The sequence below is a fragment of the Passer domesticus genome, chromosome 10 (assembly GCF_036417665.1).
Source record: "Passer domesticus isolate bPasDom1 chromosome 10, bPasDom1.hap1, whole genome shotgun sequence".
Classification (NCBI taxonomy): domain Eukaryota; kingdom Metazoa; phylum Chordata; class Aves; order Passeriformes; family Passeridae; genus Passer; species Passer domesticus.
Window position 1 is genome coordinate 18,882,218 of NC_087483.1, and position 16,764 is coordinate 18,898,981.

Here is a 16,764-nt window from a genome sequence, read left to right on the forward strand (position 1 = left end):
ATGAGGGACAATTTCAAAGTTCAGAGCTGCAGCAGAGGGAGGTTTCTTTTTACATCATCCCATAAACAGCATACAGACCCCAAAGGCAGAGCCAGGGAGGGACAGGACTGTCCTGGCATGTTATGCATTGCCTAAAACCAGATGGAATAAATTAGGATTGCTCTTTGTCAAATATGCTGATCCACGTATGGAGACTCCAGGCTTAACTGGCTTGCTTCTCTGCAAACACTTTATTTTAGTCCTTTACAGTGGTGGATAAAAGGAATTTGGTAGTATCCCATCTCCAACAGTCTGCAATTCATGTCCCTATACAGCTTTAATATAACAGCAATGTCCATTGTAATGCAGTGCTGAGACTTCTTATGTCCTGATTCTCCTCATTTTTTCATTTTAGTGTATTTCCCTGTATCCCACTTCCTTTTTAGTCAGTTGAATGAATTAATACTTGCTGCAGATGTCCCAGATCTTACTTTGCAGTATCACGTCCTGGGAGCTACCAGTATGTTTTAAATATGGAAAGTACAAAAGTGTTAGGGGAAAGAAAGCAAATTATACCAATATTTGCTTTAGAAAGCAATAGTTTCCTCTGACTAGCCTCAGGCCTAATACATTCATGCAAAATTTAATTTACTGTATCTATTTAATAATTTTAAAAGGAGATTGCCAAAAGTATAATAAAACTCTAAGGAATACAGATGCAGTGAAATAGATACATCTATACCTAAATATGTATATATACAGTTTACACAAAGAACATCTATTCTGTTTCGTAGGTTTGATGCACATTTGCCATCTCACCTTATACGTGCACTAGAAGTTGTTTTGCATGTGATCATACATGTAATTGTGTCATTGTGTCACACAGTGACAGCCTGGAAATTGGTGAGACAGTGCCATTCCCTGACAGAGAGCTGTGCTCAGCCTGCTGCTCTGTGCTGGGAGTGGCTGGGTGCTCCAGCACAGGATCATTCACATCTCCCCTTCAATTAAGGAGGGAGGTGGCAAGGCATCCCTCTGTCATTGCCAGCAAGGAGGGCCAGGCTGGGACCATGCAGCGATGCCCATGTGTCCTGCCTGGCTCCCTCCCCTCTGCTCTTTGCACATGCTCCTAGCTGCCTCAGCTGCAGTACAAATGTGCAGTGAGGGCTTTTCAGGAAAAGAGTGTAAAAATTGTATGTGGAAAAATGTCAGCCTTGGACTGTTTGTGAATGTGGTGAGGGGAAAGGAGAAGCAATAAATAAGACTTTGTTTTGAAGTTCTTCACGTCAGCCATAAGCTTTCTTTTAAGTTTGCTGAACTGATCCAGACCAAAGCTCTCAGTGCCTGCCTGGTCCATGACTGGATTCTCATGCTGAAGGCCCAGCACTGCTTCTTGGGCCTTGCTTACCATTGCCATTGGGCCACTGCTGTCCCTGGCTGGGGCAGGAGGCACCTCACTGCTGCTCAGAGGTGGCACAGCACCCTCCAGGAACATGGGTCATGGTTATACAAGACTAGGAGTGGAAGGTTTGAGGCCCAGTCAGCAAACTCAAATAAAACTTCCAATTTGGAAGTGCCAAAGTTGTTTTCTTGGCTTAAGACATCAAAGCATATCATTGTTATGCTTCCACATCTCTGCTTTCATCCTGCCTTCTCAAAGAGAGAAAGGATATTCTTATCCTAGTTTGAAGGAAATTAAATGTTGTACAATCCAAATTTTATTTCAAGATGAGAATGTGGTTTTTTAAAATTGTTTATTCAGCAGTCTTTATAAAATAAACATTGTCTCCTCAGTATGAAAAGGGATTTTATGCCAAGGCAACCCCATTTACAATTAAGGATGTCCTGTTATTGTAAATATACTGGATTGAAAGAATGGATCATGTTTTGCTAATGACTTTGTCCTGCTCTGACATGGAGCAGCCCTGAAGAACACCTTTAGAGAGAACAGTAACTTCCAGATAACACAAAGTTCATCAAAGTGCCCAGAGCAGATCTTGTAGATGTCTGAGAACTTGCATGTCCAATTTACAATGCTGAGAATGAAGAATCCTCTCACTCTCAGACACTTACGGGAAAAAAAATTTAAGTGGCCTTTAGTTGCTCATAAGTTCACCCAGATTTTCGGAAGAGCTCTGGTACAACCTAGGTGCCAGAAAACATGCATGAATTTTCAGGAGGACTCAGGAGAATACCTTCTGAAATCTCATATTCAAAAATAAAAGTAAAAAATCTTCGCAAAATATGAGCTATCTGCTTCTAATGCTTCATATATGCCTTTGCATTCCCTTGATGCAGAAGGCAAACAAAAAAAAAATGGGGCTGTTCATGATGAAGACATCTTTATTCCTCTCCCATTTGTCTTGATTTTGTCTTCAAGTTGCTTGCTTTTCAGTCTGTGGAGTTGCTTGGTCATGACTGCAGATGGCCTTATGAACATTTACAAAGTGTCCAGCCTAAGGACTCACATGTTGAAGGTTTACTAGTTTTCTATTAGCGTGATTTGTCCTGGCAGATCATTTGCTCCATAGCGTAATAACTTGGATGCCTTCTGACTGACCTTTTCCTCTTTCTTTTAATCATGTGTTTTGAACTTCAAACTGTGTCTTCATTTTACAGAGAAAAAAAGATTATTTTTTACATTTTGCAAGGTCTAACAGTAACAATCTGAAGATTACACATACAGGGAAGGAAATTAAGGGTTAAATCTAAGGTAGTAGCTATTGGAAAAGATCAGAAGTTCTGCTTCTTCCAACAGCTGAGCAAAACCACAAGTGTTAGGAAGAAACCAGCTCGGAGGTCTGATGCCATCTTTCCGTCTTATCCACTGACAGCCCTCAACACAAGCTGGGCCTCATTTTCAGCCATCACGGAGAAAAATTCTTTTTCTACTTCCCCCTTCCACCCCCACCCCCCCTTTTTATATTGGTTTGTTGGTCTGGATTTTCTTTTAGTTGATCAAAGTTTAGTTAATACTTGCTATGGTGTAGGTGTCTGTAATCAATAGCAACAAACATGATGAGAAAACAAGAGCTGTCTTTCCACGCCCCAGAGCAAGCGTGTGCCCGGAAGCACAGGAGGCTCCAGGTGGGATCAGGGCTGCCAGGAGCGGTAGGCGGTGTAGTCTCGCGTTGGTGCATAGGATGGGTAACCCTTGTTCTTCTGGTACGGCGGGTGCCGGGGAGTCATGTTCATGTAGTCGCTCTGATGGTACATATGCTTTTTGGATTTCTGCTGTGGGAGAAGGGTGAAGAAACTGTGAAAACTCTCATGTTAACTGCTGACAGCTCTGGCCCTAGGTCCTTGTTCAGGGAAGCAGGCATATTTGTAAGGCAGCTTTGGGTTTAAATACGTTTACAAAACAATTAGAACACATGTTCTCATCAAATAATCTATGGAATTTGCCCAACCTCAAAGTAAGTCTCCAGCTTATCTGGTGGGAGATTAACAGTGTTAGTTCTTCAGGCAAAGGAATGCTACACACCAAGGATACAAACTGATGCCTCTTACCACCATCTTGCCTGTCTCGTCTGTGGAATGATTCAGCAGAAACAACAGAGTTTGAGCTGTAAAGGCTGTCCTCATTTATTAGGAGGTAAAGAGAAATTAGCTTAACTCAAACAGAGTAAGAGCATGAAAAATCAGGCCAGACTATGGTTTTCCTACTATTTACAGCAGTAAGACACAATGCATATATTGCTCTGAACCTTCCTTCAAGGAGTGAAAGAACCAGAGGTGATGTTAATCTTTCAAATCTCCTAATCTGCGCCTCAAAAATCTTATTTCCACTGCTGGATTCCTGCTTATAATGCCTCTGTGAGACAAGGGAAGAATCGGCTCTTTTAGAAATAGTAGAGTAGCAGAAGACAGGTGAAATAATTTGCCTAAAATCACAGAGGAAATATGTGGCTACAGCAGCATTTCAGCCTCTGACTGCTGCAGGCTGTGCAAAAGGTTGGTATTTTTTACATAGCTTAAGGCTTTATTGATCAGGGGTATGTAAAGTGCTTCCATGCTTTTTCCTTAATAGTGATCATCCCCTCTTTTGTGATCTCCTTTTCACTGAAATTTCCTTCCCATGTACAGAAATAGTTGCATATGCTGCAGTATACGTGTATATGATGCCGTGGAATTGGAGGAGGTTTGCATTAGAAAATTTGATGGCTGAATTATGTTTTATGTGCAGAGTGGGGCAGTTACTATGAAATATTTCAAGCTTTTTAATATTAATGTTGTATATATGCAAAGGGTTGAATGTAAGTTACATACTGCTTAAGCCATGTAATGCAGTCAATGCATGTAAAGCATTAGATACAAAGCTTTATCTCTGTGTTCATCTCCATAATACCGGATTTCTGATTCACCTAGGAGGTTAGTTTTGCATGGGAGAAAGACATTTTGCTAGCATGAGTGATTGTTGGGCTGTTACAGGATGAAAGACTGCTACTTTTGCAATGGAGAGCCGTTTTCCTTCAGGGAAGGCAGAACTGTATGAAAATAGACAAATCTGTAGCTGCTTTCAGGAACTGATCAGGTTTGCCATGTCTGTCAGTACCACAATTAGGACCTTTTTTTTACAATTCACAGTGTCTTCTAGGCAGCTGTATTTACAGTCAACAACACTCTAAATACATCCACAATCAGAATACATATTATCTGAAGAATACTACCAGCAGTAATAACAGCAGGTAAAAAATTATGCAGCAAACAGCACACGTGGCAATGCAGCTTTGTCACCCTTCTGGGGGCAGACATGTTAGTGGCAAAGTGTGAAGCCATTAGGTAGCAAATTAATATAGCACAGAGAAAATGGTTCAGATTGTAAATGTTGGATTTGAAGCTATAGCATCTCATCTGCGGCACAGCCACGGCAGCACAGCACTGTAACACCAGCAGCTGCTCGAGTAATCCTCTCAGCTCTCCTCAGTCAGCCTCTACAATACGGCACAAAGAAGAACCACTTAACTGGCCTTTTCATTTTCCTGCGGCAGTGCCCCCTTTGATTGTTTTCCATTAGAAATAGCCACAGATGGAGAAAGTGGCCTTTTGTGAAACACTTAGCAGATCTTAAGCTTCAGCTAGCAGTGACAGTGGCTTTCTGAATACATGCAACATTTAACCTGGCAGGGATTCTGGACCCTTTATACAGGCTATCTCATAATTGTTGTGTTGAAATTTGCTATTTAACAACAAAGATAGAGGGGAAAGTCAGAGTGCAAGGAATTGAGTTCTCTATGTTCAGGTCTTTCTCACATGGAGTAAGTAGTGTAAATTCGCTCTGGAGATCACAGTCCTAAGACTTGTCAAGGAAAATGTCCTTCTGCTGCCCCTGTATCATGCCAGGAGGAGAACTGGATGTGACTTGCGCCAGTCAACTCTCCAGAGAGATTAGAAAGCAAAAATTATAAGCCATAAGGCTGTCTCAGCTTTCTTACTGTTGATGTACAGACAAGGGACTACTGAGATCCAGGTGCTCCTATTCCCTTTTAGTCAAGCTGCCAGAAATAATGGTTGCTCAAGGGAATTGCTGGATAGGCACAAGGCACCAGTGCAGGTCCTGGGCTGAGGGCTCCCTATACATTGTTTTATTGTAGGTGAGCTCCTGTCAGTATAGTCCCATAGGGTTTTGCCAGAAATGCTTGTAGTTTAGATTTCCCTGACAGGTTCAGCTGGCACAGGTGTCCTGGTATTGCTGGTGTGCAGGGCACTGCCAACACTGTGGCATTACTATCTGCTGTAGGACTCTGCTGCAGAGGCCTGATGACCCACCTGGAGAGCATCTGGTGTTTCAGCTCTTTTGGGGTACACCATAGGTGTGCATACTTAGCTGGGATGAAGAAACACTGTCATCCTGTACTGAAGGGGTATCAGTGAGTTAGTGGTAAACATGGCAAGTATAGCCTGAGAAATGAACTACTAGAGCATACAGAGCAAAGGAAAATACAAGTTTCTTACCCAAAAGTTAATAAAAACTGCAGTTATTAGCATACTGTAGAGGGCAAGAATTCCAGTCATTGTTGCCAGAATCCACAAAGGAATTGCAGACTGAGGCTCTTGTATTTGGGTGGGTGTCTCTTTAAGGAAAGAGCAAAGAAAATTTTAAGTACATGAAATTAAAAACATCAATCTCTGCTTATTTATTCCTTGTTCCACTGTGTTATTTTTATTAATCATAATTTTAAGTTCTCTTTTTCAGGAAGTCCAGAGCAGGACTGTAGTTTTATCAGGCAATCCAACTTTTTTCTTTTTTTTTTTTTTAAGGAAACAAACTGCCTCCAGCCATTATGCAGAGAATGTGTATAGGGAGGATATTGGCCTACAGAGGTTTCTGAGCTTACCTTTTACATGAATGACAGTCCCGTTGCTCTTCTCATTGTAGACATATGGGGGTGGATACATGACCTCAATTTTGCAGAAGTAGATGTCAGTTTGGTTGGCATTCATGTTCCAGAGATTGAAGATGACTTTGTCTTTATCATGATACCCCTGGCAGTTGAATCCTTTATTTGAATTGCTGCTAAGATTGGTTGTGTTCCATGAAATAAAGCAAACGTCAACTGAACTGTCCGTTCCTTTGTGTAGCGAAGCTCGAAATTCCTTCCCTGTCCCATTGTATGTGTAGTTGCAAACTAGAGTTGCAGTTTGGTTAGCTACAATGAGCAGAGGATGCTGAGCCACTAAAATCTTGTTTTCTAGAAGGGAGGGGAGAAAGCGAGAAGAGCACTTGTTTATAAAATGTAGTATGAGACTTCAGAACCCCACATCCTCCCATGCAACTCTTCTCCATATCTCCTCTCCCCTGCTGACACTCCCTACCAGGGAGTACAAAACCACCCATCTGCAGAAGCAGTTTCTCACAGGAACTACTGTTGCAGCAATCCACCTGCATGTAAAGAATATTACACAGTCTTTAGGGGAGACTGAGATCAAGAGTGTTTTTCTTCAGAATCAGAACACTAGCAGAGGCAGTGGCCTGTGATTAAGATTTAACATCAGAGCTCAGAAGCCTAGTCTGCACCTGTGTGCTTGTGTGTATACCTAAGGCCCTCTAAGTCTATCCTTTACTTAGCCAGCAGTTTCCTGGGGAGCATTATGGAGTGAAAATATTATGAATTGACACTGCAGACAGATAGGAGAATATTATTTATACATTTTCTTTTTAATTTGAGGACTCCTGAAGAGTTTGCAGGTGGATTTGCTGAACCATTTCAAGGGTTTGGACCTTGGGCAATGAACACTAAAAGCATGAACTGCTATAATTTTAATGTAAAATAAGTAATTTCTCTAGCCAGCAGCTGTAGTAGATTCTTAATCTCTCAAAGGACTCAGGAGCTGACTAATCTGACACTGCATTGGCACTTAGCACTTGAATAGCCTGAATAAAGCATGTCACATGAATGTATAATTTAATTTTAATTGACCAGACTGATGCATAAACAGGAAATGTTTTCTGACATGTAGACCTCTGTGCTATCATCTGCCAAACAACGAAACATAGCAAGGACTATGCAGAAAGACAACTTCTTCCAAGAAAAATCATCCTGCACAAATGAGTCCCTTCTCTTCAAATGATGACCCCTAAGTAAGAGGAAGGGAGTTGTGGCTCTTAAGCTAGAGACTTGCTAAAGCTTTTATATGACTCCTTAAGTCTTTATGCAAACTCAGCTCATATGAGGTCTGGATAGTCTTTTACAGATCCCTCAGAATCACTGTGGCTGTTAGAATGACAATTGTACCGCTTGTCCTCAAAATGTGGTGCAAACATAGATTCTTTCTATTTAATCCATGTGGCAAGACTTCAAAACAGCCTAGTAAGAGAAATGAAGTGGGAAGGAGGCCAGAACCAGAATACCCAGAAAATTAGTGTTTAACACTGTTTTAAACAATATTTAGGACCAAATTATGCTTTGTGCAGGCATGTATTCATGCCTGCACAAAAAGATGAAGTATCCCAGCCTCTTGAGCAGGATTCTCCTTTGGGATGAATGTGGTCCAGGGAGTAAAATAAACACAAGAGATGCATGAGATGGCAAGGACTAGTGGTAGGGTGTGGGCAGTAAAAACAACCTTTGGCTAACAGGTTCTCCAGTTACCAGCAGAACTTGTTGTTAATTCTGAAGTTGTTAATTCTGTCATTGAAAGTCTCATTTACCAGCCCTTGCTTCAAATGAGAGGAGGAGATGTGAGACAGGGAATGCTCTACTGCTGATCTTTAGCAAAGATTGTAGCCTATCCTCCTTGTGTCTCTTTGCTCAACATTGTTAGTGAGGGGATGGAGGAGAACTCATAACAGCTCTGAAATCCCATGTTCCAGGCAACCAAAACACTGTGAAACTTTGGATGAAGGATAAGGGAAAGAGACAAGGATCTTGAATCCTAGGACAGCATGGCTAAGAACAGAGAAGGCGAGTCTTTTCTCAAGGTGGTGCCTGTGGTGACTTTTCATCAAAATAGAGACATTTCAGAAAAACAATTCAGTTTCCTTGAATCAGCATTTTCCGACAAAATCTCTCGCATAGGCTTATAAGGCATTCTAGTAAGGGGTGAGGTTTGGATTCCACCGCTTCAGACAAAGTATTTTATCATATTTTTGTTGGCCAGAAAATTGATCTTTGGCCTACGTGGCAATTTGCAAGTCTGCAGTAGAATTTTTCACCTTAAGCACAGCAGAATTCTATGCATCTCACTTGAGACAGAGTTATTCTACTGCTTAGCAGTATTTGTGCACTACTGCAACCCTGATTGTCACAGGGACTGAACACACCTTCAGGGGAGACCTTTTCTGTCTCAGAGTTGACAATCAAAATAGGGTCCCAGAACAGACAGAAGCGTTATACTTCAAAAAATGCTTTCCTGTTTTCATTTTTCATTGCAGGTCCTTACAGAAAACTAATGGATATTTATTGCTCCGCCTGATCATATTTTCTCTGTGGCCAGAGGAAAGTCAGAGAACACTGAAAATCTCATCCCTGAGGGACTGCCTTCAGGTGTTATTTAGGCTCTTCTGCAGACCCCAATGATTTACCCCCCTCTCTTTTGCTGTCATCAGCTAACCTGTATTCCTGATGTTTAGACCTGCACTTCATGCCTTGAGCTCCACAGTTTAACTACAGCTCTGGACTATTTATGTCCCTGCCATGACACAGTGCTAATTAGCAACCAGTCACTTTTGATACACCCACCTAAAATGATAAATTCCTTCAACTTATTTTCACCTCTTGTATTTATAATCCAGTCTGTTTGCCTTGTTTTGCAGGCTAGTCTTGATAACCCAGCTCCATGCTGCTGATGCTGGGATGGGGGCTGGCTGAGCAGTGGGAAAACCTCATTTGTGGGTCGTTAAATGAAGACAGCTCCTACATGATAGAAGTTAAGCACCAAAAACTACTTTCACATAGTGGCTCTACTAGTTCAAATCTAACTTAAAGGAGATATTTTTGATTTCATTTATAGGAAGAACTCCTTAGCATCACATGAATTTGTTGGGCTGCAATGCCAACAGGGGCAAGGCAAGCTTACCCCACTGGCCCATTGGAGAAGCCCTGCTGTCATTCTCCTCCTCTGGACATGGAGGTTGTTTTGAATTGAAGAAAGTCAGTCATACTAAAATGTGTGTTAGTTTCATAAGGATGACAGTGTAATGCCTAACATCCCTCACTTCCCAGGTGATCTGAATAGGATTTGACTACACTCTCAGTAGGATCTAGCCCATTCTGAGCAAACATGGGCTGAGGCTGCTTTAGCCTTCACAGAGACAGGGTTTCCTTATAAATGTCACTTTGGGTTTGTTAAATGGTGAAACTCTGAAACATTTAGTTGGTGTTTTCATTCCCCTAAGTAGGGTTATGATTGCCACTTCTGAGCTCTGTTCAGTCATGCTGTGCAGTAATAAATATCTATATCTTGGCCTTACCCAGCCAGGAAAATGCCATTTATGAAAAATCATTGTTTACCGTTTCAAAAAGCAGTGACAGTGACTTTAAAAATGTAGAACCATTTCAGTCGGTGTACACAGTCTGCAAGCCTTCTCAGGATCTTAGGATTTATATGCAATAGTGTGTAAGATCTCTGAATGCTTGTAAAGATTTTTATAGATTATTTGTAGTGTTGGATATTTCTTGTAATCACATGTGAGGGGGTTTTGGGTCATGAAACAAAATGCCATCCATCTGTAATACTTGTGAAATACTGACTCTCTGATCATTGAACCCTATGCAAGCAAAACTTCATTGAAGTTTTTTATTTTTTCTATTTGCCAAGAAAGTGAAATAGAGTTGACAAAGTATGGAAAATAACTATTTTGAGGTGTTGTTTTTGGGTTTTTTTTTCACTAGAACTCTTCATGAATCATCATCAGCTATTGGAAAAAAATATTCTGCTAAAATATTTAGTACTCTTCTTCCTTTTTTATGCCAGCTGACTTCAAGAAGCTATTTTCCAGAGCAAGATATCTAAAATAAGTTGGCATTTCTGTAAGCAGAGGAAAGAAATGGCCCACCTAACTCCCTGGGGGGATAGGGGAAAACCTAAATGAAAAAACTGAAAGGAATTTGTTTAAGCCACAGGCAGAAAGGCACACAGGTATGTTATAAACAAAGCTATTTTGTTTTTGCTGCTTCTCATTTGTCGTTCAATTATGTTTACTCTTCTTTCCCAGGTACAAGGGTGCTTCTCTTTCACTTTGGTTTGAGGCCACCCAGCTGTGTGTCTGATGGGCACCTGGGGGGATCCTCTCCTGGCTCTTACAGACCTGCTTTCTGCTCAACTTTCCTGCTTTGCTGCAAGTACTGCAGGAGTAGTTCCAGAAACCCAGGTGACACTCTTGCTTTAATCAAACCCAGTGTGAGCACAGGGGTTTTTCTTGGCAGTTTGTGATTTGTTTTTTTAAAACAAGAATTAGTTGATGTCATCCTACTCTCGGCTAACCTTGCCTCATCCATCTTTTGCATTCTGGTAATCTTGGTAGGTTAGAATTTGATTTTAACCCCCAGAGACCATAAGCCAGAAGGTTATGTGGATAGTAAAAAGATGAGGTCAGTTGTGGTACACTGTAGTGGGAACCTCCTTGTATTACTTATTTCACAAAAAACCAGACACTTGATCTAGCCGCCTCTCTGACAATCCACAGCAAGGTAATTATTAAGCCAACAAGAAGGGGAGGACAAACTTTGTAAACGTTAGTGTTTCTGCAAAAGGGAAATGACTGAACTAGTATTTCAAGTACCTTCTATGATTTAAACTCAACCTGCAGCAGCTACAGGTATATAGTCTAACTACAGGATTAATTCTGTGGATCTTCCCAAACCAAAACACCTGAGACAGTGCACTTCATGGCTTGAGGAAGTCCTGCAGGGTTTCGACTTGCCTTAATGTTTTCCATGTACTAAGGACCTATCATCTTGAAAATGAAGAATGAAGAAAATAGTTGAGGAAAGGATGAGAGCCCTGAGAAGCAAATGACTCATGTGCTTCTCTTTAAGAAGTTGAACAGTCTTGGTGCGTCTGTTGGAGAAAGACAAGGTCTTCATGCAAAGTAAGTCTATATGAGTCTATAAAGCCATGGCATAACACCTGTGTCTGAGAACCACATTGTAATTTATTTTGTTGCAATTCAAAAGCACTGCTTAAAAGCTGTTCACACCTCATGGAAATGTGTTCAGAATTGTTAATCTACTGCTGATACTTATCCCCTCCTGGAATTAGTGTCTTCTTTGACAATCCAGGGGCCTGCTGTGGAAATAATTATGATATTGCAAACACAGAATTATAAACATGGGAAAGGACAAGGAAGAAAAAACATAATTTCTTAAAAATTGTATATCACAGTGTCATGCAAACTACAATGCCTTCACTGAGGAAAAGAACTACAGAAAGCTAATGTAGAAATAAGAAAAAAATAGATTCAATTGCATCTCTTATGCTAGAAAAAGTGACTTTTTAAGATGTTTTCTTAAGATGTTAAAAATTTTGTACTGGAAACCAGATTTTTATTCCTATCTGTAACTTCCCTGGAAAATACAAACCACTGATATTTGGAGAAGATGCAATAACAACAGTTCACAGCCAGCAGTCTGAAAAATTGTCTGTCTCTAGATTATCCTAGCAAAAGCCAGCACCCCTTGCCTTGCTTTGCATTTTAATGTACCCATTGGAAAGACATGTTAGGTCTGAACATAGGAACATTGCATCAGGAAGCCAACACCAAGATAAATACCCTCAGCCACAACAACTGAAGAGTCGGGAAGATTCACTAAGACTCAGGATTTCAAAATCACAAAAAGATTTTTTTTCCTGAAGATCTTCAGAAAGAACCAAGGTGTCTAAAGTCCTATCCTTCCATCTTGAAACTCAGTAAGCAACCCTGAATTTGAGCATTTGTTTGCTAATCCTGTGACGATGTTGTACTCAGCGCTGGAGCCCATGACACCAAGCCAGGCCATGGGGAGACATAAAGCTTTCCAAGTAGATTTGGAAATCTACTTGGAAAGCTTTAGGTCAAGTGGAAAGCCTCAGCCAAGTGTTCAGACCTGCTGCCCCCAAGAAAAGGCACTTGTGAGCAGAACCTGTAAAGCCCAGGGGATAGGTGAAATAAACACCCCTCTACCTATGCATGCAACTTCCAAATGGATCTAGAGAGAAGTCAAATTAAAAGAAAGCTCTTGGGTCTCATCTTGGAGTGATACTTCTGGCAGGAGAAAAATTTGCCTCTTAATTATATCGTTGATTCGTTTGCCGCATGCTGCCTCTCCCCTTTCCCAGACCTTCAAAGTGAGAAAAAAATAGGGGAAAGAATTGAAATCTGGGCAGCTTTTGTTACCTGTTACATCAGCAGTGGGGATGAAGAAGAGCACCACGAGGATCCCCAGGAGCATGGTGTTAATGGTGGGCCCTCTGCCTTGTCTCCACCCCCTGCAGACACAGCCGTGACTCCCAGGGCCCCACAGCACCAGCCTTCCTTCCCTCTGTGGCCAGACTGCACCCTCAGGTGCTCACACAATTTCTCTCCTCCTCTCTCTGCAGCACGTGATACACTGCCAAGCAAAACTACTGTAACGGCAATGCTTGAACAGGAAGTTAAATTATTTGATGATTTTAGTCTTAGGAAGGAGCTTCTGCCTCTGTGAAGCTCAGTAATGCTTAAAAGGTGCTGGAAGCCTTTGTTTCAAGATAGGGACTGTCAGCCCTGTATTGCAAAGAGCGGTTATGTTTAGGGCTCTGCAAGGCTGCTCCTGTCCGAGAGGAATGGTCTTCCCCAGGGATGCAGTGCTCTTTATTTACCAAGAGTACATACACAACATACACATGTGTACTGGTTCCATCATGATGGGAGGTGCAAACACCAGTTTCTAAGTTCCTGGTGGCCAGACCTGGCCCCTCAGGAAGCTGTGTGCCCAGGAACCTTCATCTTTCCTCACTCCTAGGAGCAGAACTCCTCTCTTGGCCTGCAGTATTGCTTCTGCCTGTTTTCCCAGCCCCTGGGAGCAGTTGTTTGTTCATAGTAATTTCTCTGCATCTGCTTGTTGCCTTGAATGCAGAGCCAATAGTGCAGGAAATAGTGTTTTGGAATACCTTCACATTTTGAAAAACATCCCAGTTTATGATGAGTGCAACTGTAATCCAATTAACATCTATTAAAGGCAGCATGCAGCAAGCACATTGCTCAGTCTGTGCTTTCATGGAGGCTGCCTTATGTAGAGTTTTTTCTTCAGCTCATCAGGTAAATGCTCTGTCTTCCTTTGCTTTGCAAGCTCAATGTCACCTCCTCCTTTGCAAGAGCAGGCTGTGAGAGCCAGGTGATGGCATTTATAACTGTGAGGAGTTCTGATTATTAACTGTTTATTTTGGTCCACCAAAGCAGAAATATTTCACTGTATCAATGCCTGTCACTATCTTTGATTTATTTGAGAGAAAATGGAAGGTATTTAGCAGGAAGACTTTCAAGGAAATTGTTATAGAAAGGGATGATGTACTATTATTTCATATGCCTTAGTATCTGAAGCCTTTCAACCATGTTTTATCAGAAATTGCAAATGCAATTTATGAACAGCCTTAGCTGGTATATTTATCTGCAGTCTAGATATTCAACCAATATTCTTTTGTTTTCTAATCAGTGTTAGTTGCCTGCAATACTCAAAGTTTTGGAATTTGCTCAAATTATTTTAAAAGTACAAAAGAAAAAAAAATATTCTCTCTTTCTTAGCCCACTTTCGTGGTATATAGAAATGTCCTGACACATTTTTTTGAGTCATATGAGTGTACCTGCAGTTACCAATGAAATAGTCTCTGCTTAATTTGTAGTGAGAATCCCTCAAAAAAGTTACAAAATTCAGTACCTTTTTGCTGAATTGTGTCACAGAGATGAAAACCTACTGCTGGCTCTGGTAACATCTTCTGGCTCTGGTAACTCAATTTACACAATCTGCATCTTGGCTGTCAGATCCTTTCTGTATTTGGGAAATGAGCAAGGAGTGCATTTTACCCTCATCACAGAATTAGCAGAATATATTGCAGAGAGAGAGAGATACTGCCATTCATTTCCATTCATTTCATTTCCCTGTCACTGGCAAAGGGGCACCATTCAGGTGGAAACCAGATTATGGAAACAGCAGTGCAGGAAGAGATCCTGCTCTAAGAATACCATTAACAAAAACCTGAGGGAACAGTGTGCCCCCTCTAGGTGAGGTCCCATTTATTCCCTTCCATCCCTTATTGCTCCTCATGTGCCTCTCTCATTGTGAGGACAGACCATGGCACTGATTGCAAACAGGGACTGGACTGGTGGAATGGAGGAGAGGAAAGAGTGGCCACTGGACAATTATCCTCTGTGGCTCTAGAGACCAAGTTGTGATGGATCATTTCTCTCTGTGCTGATGAATAAGGGTACCAGTATTGCCCTTTTCAGAGTTTCTTTTTTTTAGTTGTGATTTTAGTTTTGCCTAATCATTTCTTCTTTGATCTCTGGAGTAAGGAAGGGTGCTTTTCTTCTCCCAAATAGCTTTTGGCTCATCTGCACTTACTGGTTTTCTAGGATTTTAAAAGCCTTGTGTTTCCAAGGGTATGGCTCCTTTCCTTCTCAAAATTGCATCTTTTCCTCTAATTTAAACAGTTAGTTTCCAATCACTTAGATACTTGGCTTTGCCACTTCACATGCATGATCTTTTTCTTTTGCCAAAATTATCCTGAGGGCAGAGGAAGAAGATATTTTAGCTTTCAGCAAACCATCTTTTACTTAGGACAAACCACATAAAAGTTTATCTAGGAAAAAAGAATGTGTGAAAATCTTTGTCGGTATGCCTTCACTTTTAAATGTTCATTATTCTCCCACCTCTCAAAGTATCTCTCCTTCTATATTCTGAGCATTACCCAAGGGTGTTCTGCAGTAACATTAATTCAGGCAGTATTGACTCCTGTTCTTACCCCATTTTCCATTCATATTTCAGTCTGTTGAGTCTGTACATTGGCAGACAAGATCTGTCTGATTTCATTGCTGTCACAGCAATGAAAATCCAGACTAACACTGTAATTTCAGTAGAACTAGAGCTGTGAGAGCACTGAAAGAGCTAAAAATGCCATTTGGCCATGTTGGGGGAAAAAAAAGTTTCCATCCCATCACAAAATGGCTGAAATTGCAGTCCAAGAGAAGTAAATTAAAGGTTTCCAAATAGTTTTCCAGGGTACACAAGAACCTAGAGAATGGGTTTGGGCTTTTTATTCATCACTGTATGTAAATAAAACAGCAGTCTAGATATTTGAGCATAGCTTTTCATGCCTACTGCTAAAAAACCAAGAAATGACAGGAGTTATGACCTGAGTTTCAGAGAAATCTAACAGGATCCAGTATGTTTTCTGAAGGAAAATATCCTTGTAAAAGACTTCTGAAGGATATTTTTGGACATCTTTAAGAGTACCAAGACATCCCAAGCAGGCTACCAGTTTGCCTTTACATTAAAGAATGAGGAGGTAATGGCCCACATATCCTCAGCCAAGTGTTCAGCTGCTGATGTCAAGAAGAACATTGCAGATTTGTTATGATTAAACAAGTGGATAGCTTAGACAGTAATTCTAAAATAAATGAACCTTTCCTTCAGTCACTGGAGGTTGCATAGTGCCATAATTGTTCCCAGCACATACTCTTGTTCTCAAGCAAATAAAAATGTATATGCATACTAGAAGAATAATTGCATCAATATACTATCATTCACTTATTTCTGAAAAGTCCAGTTTGATGAGAGACAGTAGGTCTCTAAAATTCCCTTTTAACTGCTATAGACAATTAACTTTTATATCCCTATACTGTCTTACATAATAAGATTAAATTTAACAGTTGTCTGAGACAATCTTCCTCTTGCTTCCCTACCATAAGGAATCATGACACAGACCCTGAGTGAGTAGTCTGGGTAGGTGTTCTTTTGCTTGTTCTTTTGCTTGTTCTGCATGCTTGTACATTGTCAGCTGCTAGAGTAAATGCTTTCTTTCTTACAACTGTAATTCTTAAAGCATCTTGATTGCTACTCCAAGTAATTACTTGATTTGAACAGTGCTATGCATCCTTGGTACAGATGGAAGGTTGATTCTTTCACATCTTGCTTATAAGCAAGTGTGCTTTAACTAGTTGCTGTAGAGGTGCAGAAGTCGGGTGACAGAAAGAGTGTAACAAACTGACATGTTATTCTTAACTAGGAAGACAAAAAAATACGTATGTTATTCACCTTCTACTATGTTCAGTAAGTTAGCCCAAGGAGCTATGTTGTGTTTGTCACATGAAGCTCTTCATAAAGTGATATC

General features: G+C 40.8%; 2 protein-coding genes across 3 annotated transcripts in view; one reads left to right on the top strand and one right to left on the bottom strand.

Moving 5' to 3' along the window:
* Positions 1-16,764, top strand: part of RAPH1 (Ras association (RalGDS/AF-6) and pleckstrin homology domains 1) — a 193,858-nt gene that overhangs the window by 36,964 nt on the left and 140,130 nt on the right. The gene's annotated exons all lie outside the window — the stretch shown is intronic.
* On the bottom strand, positions 1,723-14,637 carry CD28 (CD28 molecule). 2 transcript variants are annotated; one of them, XM_064434240.1, is made up of 5 exons: positions 14,313-14,637; positions 12,797-12,888; positions 6,318-6,671; positions 5,935-6,053; positions 1,723-3,213 (listed from the first exon to the last, which is right to left on the bottom strand). In XM_064434240.1, the coding sequence occupies exons 2-5, from the start codon at positions 12,849-12,851 to the stop codon at positions 3,073-3,075; spliced, it is 669 nt and encodes a 222-aa protein (XP_064290310.1). In that variant the 5' UTR covers positions 12,852-12,888; positions 14,313-14,637; the 3' UTR covers positions 1,723-3,072. The 2 variants fall into 2 exon arrangements, with proteins under 2 accessions (XP_064290310.1, XP_064290308.1); XM_064434238.1 differs by lacking the exon at positions 14,313-14,637 and having other exon boundaries at positions 12,797-12,938.